General features: G+C 45.1%; 1 protein-coding gene across 1 annotated transcript; it reads left to right on the top strand.

The window, feature by feature from the left end:
• Positions 1–220: 220 nt before the first annotated feature.
• On the top strand, positions 221–2929 carry LOC146960449 (receptor-type tyrosine-protein phosphatase mu-like; the record flags this gene model as incomplete). The annotated part of the gene is made up of 4 exons (XM_085772371.1): positions 221–262; positions 524–581; positions 1545–1711; positions 2819–2929. Coding segments are annotated over exons 1-4 (378 nt in total), but the record flags the coding sequence as incomplete, so codon positions are not given.
• Between the last annotated feature and the right edge of the window lie 8 nt (positions 2930–2937).

The raw sequence follows: 2937 nt of genomic DNA, 5'->3' as shown, positions 1-2937 counted from the left end.
ACCGGTGTTTGTATGTTCAGCTTTGATTTGATGATGATGTTGATGTAGTCGTCATTCAGGCCCCCTTTTACATTTTGACTGATCATTTCTCACAAAAGATATTTACTGTGGTCCACACCCAAGCTATTTCCCAAGGTGCTAAACACACATACTTGGCAACACACGCCATAATAAAAGGGTTTAGAGGCTTGTAACTGACAGCGTTTAGCTCATAGCGGCGATGGCTGAAAACATCCCCGGCTCATCCTCCAGCTTTATGCCAGTGTGTGGACTACCGAAAGGACTTTGTGCTTTTCTGAACACCGGCCATCTGGAGGTGTCCATAGTCTCGTTGAATGCATCATTTCACCGTAATTCCCTTTAAATCACAAGCGTCATTGGACTTAATGGGCAAATGTTTCATTGTTGACGTCCGAATTGGGATTCGAGTAACTGGAGACCAAATGTTGTTCACCCTGAGTCACTCTCCTTCAAGTTCAGTGACCTTCAAAGTGTGTGTATGTGTGCGTTTTTCCCCTCGCAGGTGTTCAGGCTCGTTGGCACGGCTCCTCAGCCCCGCGGCCAGACACCAGCTCTCAGACGTGCTTTAATCTGTCGGCAGAAATGAAATGAAAAGAGCTTGTTGTTGTTGATTACAGTTTATGAGCTCAGATAAATTCTGTCGATCTGTGGGGTTGTTGGTGCGACCGCCTTAATTCAACCGCCGACCTGCTGACCCGGCCCGGGATAGTCTAGAAACACTTTAGGTCACCAGTTCCCCAAACCGGGTTACCAGACTTAACGAAATGGCAACACGTGTTTCTGTGTAAATCTGCAAATCAGTGACCCCTGTGAATGTGTGCGGATTTTGGTCCGAAGTGACAGGGGTGTGTCAGCTGAAAATGTCACTTCAGAAGAGATTTACATCAAGCCTCAAGCCGTGTCACCATGTCGACTGCTTGACTGACTGATGTGAGGAGGAGGAGGAGAGAAGGAGGAGAGAGAAGAAACGTGTCGCGATTTCCTGTTTCACTCTGCAGCAGTGAGGAGGATTGTCTTTGTTGTTCAGACATCAACCTTGTTCATGCCTTGATCCTGACAACAATGATGATGAAATCTCAACCTTGCTGGGGTCATTGGGTTTTATAGACTCATTGCAAACCCGAAAAGGCCAGGGAGTTTAAGAATATACCTTTTTTTTTTTTTTTTCAAGCCTCTTTATTGTGTAAGGTTTTTTTCAAAATGTCATGGATTGTTCAGTTTTATTCGTGGAGCTTTGTAAGAAAATCAAATCAGCTTTGAACCAAAAAAAATGCAAAAATATGTAATGTAACCTTTGAACATGGACAATGACAAATATTAGTCATAGAAACTGCCATGGGACTAAAGAATAATCATGTTAAGGTTGCTGAAAGGTCACTGAATTCTCCCAGCAAAAATACTCAGCAACACTGGCTCATGCACTGTATCTCTGCTAAAAGAAAGAAAAAAAACCCCACAATGTTGTATTCTGCAAGCGTTGTCCGCTGTGACAAGTTGAGCAGGTTTGACAGATTCGCAATGAGGATGCTGTTTTTTGCAGGAGCAGTATGTCTTCATCCATGATGCCATCTTGGAGGCATGCCTCTGTGGCGACACCACTATACCTGCCAGTCAACTCCGCTCCGTGTACTACGACATGAACCGCCTGGATCCGCAGACCAACTCCAGCCCCATTAAGGAGGAGTTCAGGGTAAGGACATTTTCAGGACATTAAAAAGTCTCTGTAAAGGGATAGTTCACCCAAAATTTAAATTTCAGAGTCCTCCGTGGCTTCTCTGAGTTACAGGGGGTCTCGGTGTAGCAGTGCATGTCCATATAACGGTTGCAAATGGATACCAACTGTCTTCGTAACAAAAAGACACACCAAAAAACATCCAAATACCTCCATGCTGCTCGTATGTAATGTCCGTCTTGTATTGAAGCCCCAACATGAGAAATTGTCCTGAAAAAAATTAAGTCTAAGTTTTAAGCTTGTTTGTAGCGGGAGCTCCCAGTGTCTCAGTTCAGTGCTTTGCCTGTGTCTGTGCAAATCTCGTGCGATTTGCACAGACACTCAGTTCACGGCTCCGCAAATCGTGCAAGATTCTGGCAGAGCAACACTGGGAGCTTCTGCTAAAAAAAAAGCTTAAAATATAGACTTATTGAATTTTTTTGGGAACAATTTCTCATGTTGGGGCTTCAATACAAGAGGGACATTACAGATGAGCACTATGGAGGTATTTGGATGTTTTTTGGTGTCTCTCTTTGGACGAAGAAAAGTGAGCTCCGTTCGCAACCGTCATATGGACATGCAGTGCTGCACAGAGCCCCGCTGTAACTCAGAGAAGGCACAGAGGACTCTGAAACTTCTCCCAGCCCTTAGTCGACATGAGGGTGAGTAGATAATGAGTGAAATTTGAATTTTGGGTGAACTATCCCTTTAAAAAGTCTCTGTATGTGAATCCCTAACGGGGCATTAATCTGAAGTGCAGGATAAGTTCACAACAAGAGTAAACATGTTGTCTCTTGATGAATGGCACAGTCCCCCTCTGGGCCAATCAGGAGCAAATATATCACTTAAATCTGTAATAGTAGCACCCCTCCTCGGACCAATCAGAGTGATATGTCCCACTAAGTTTCATCACGGTCGCATCAGGGGAGTCGGAGCTATCACTAACATAACTGATTAAAGAATTGCATTGTTAATTACCATATCGGGAGATAATTAGCACACTCGAAGACGCCTACTGTACTGTATCTGCGTACCTTCCAGTGTCAATGTGACACTGTATAATCATTCTGCTTCAACCCCCGACAGACTCTGAACATGGTGACTCCCACGCTGCGGGTGGAGGACTGCAGCATCGCCCTGCTGCCCAGGAACCACGAGAAGAACCGCTGCATGGACGTCCTGCCCCCGGACCGCTGCCTCCCCTT

This window comes from Trachurus japonicus, unplaced genomic scaffold, assembly GCF_045865225.1.
Source record: "Trachurus japonicus isolate A0001 unplaced genomic scaffold, Traja_1.0 AP030345.1".
NCBI lineage: Eukaryota > Metazoa > Chordata > Actinopteri > Carangiformes > Carangidae > Trachurus > Trachurus japonicus.
Note: the sequence above shows the minus strand (reverse complement) of the source record. Positions and strands in the feature narration are given on the sequence as shown.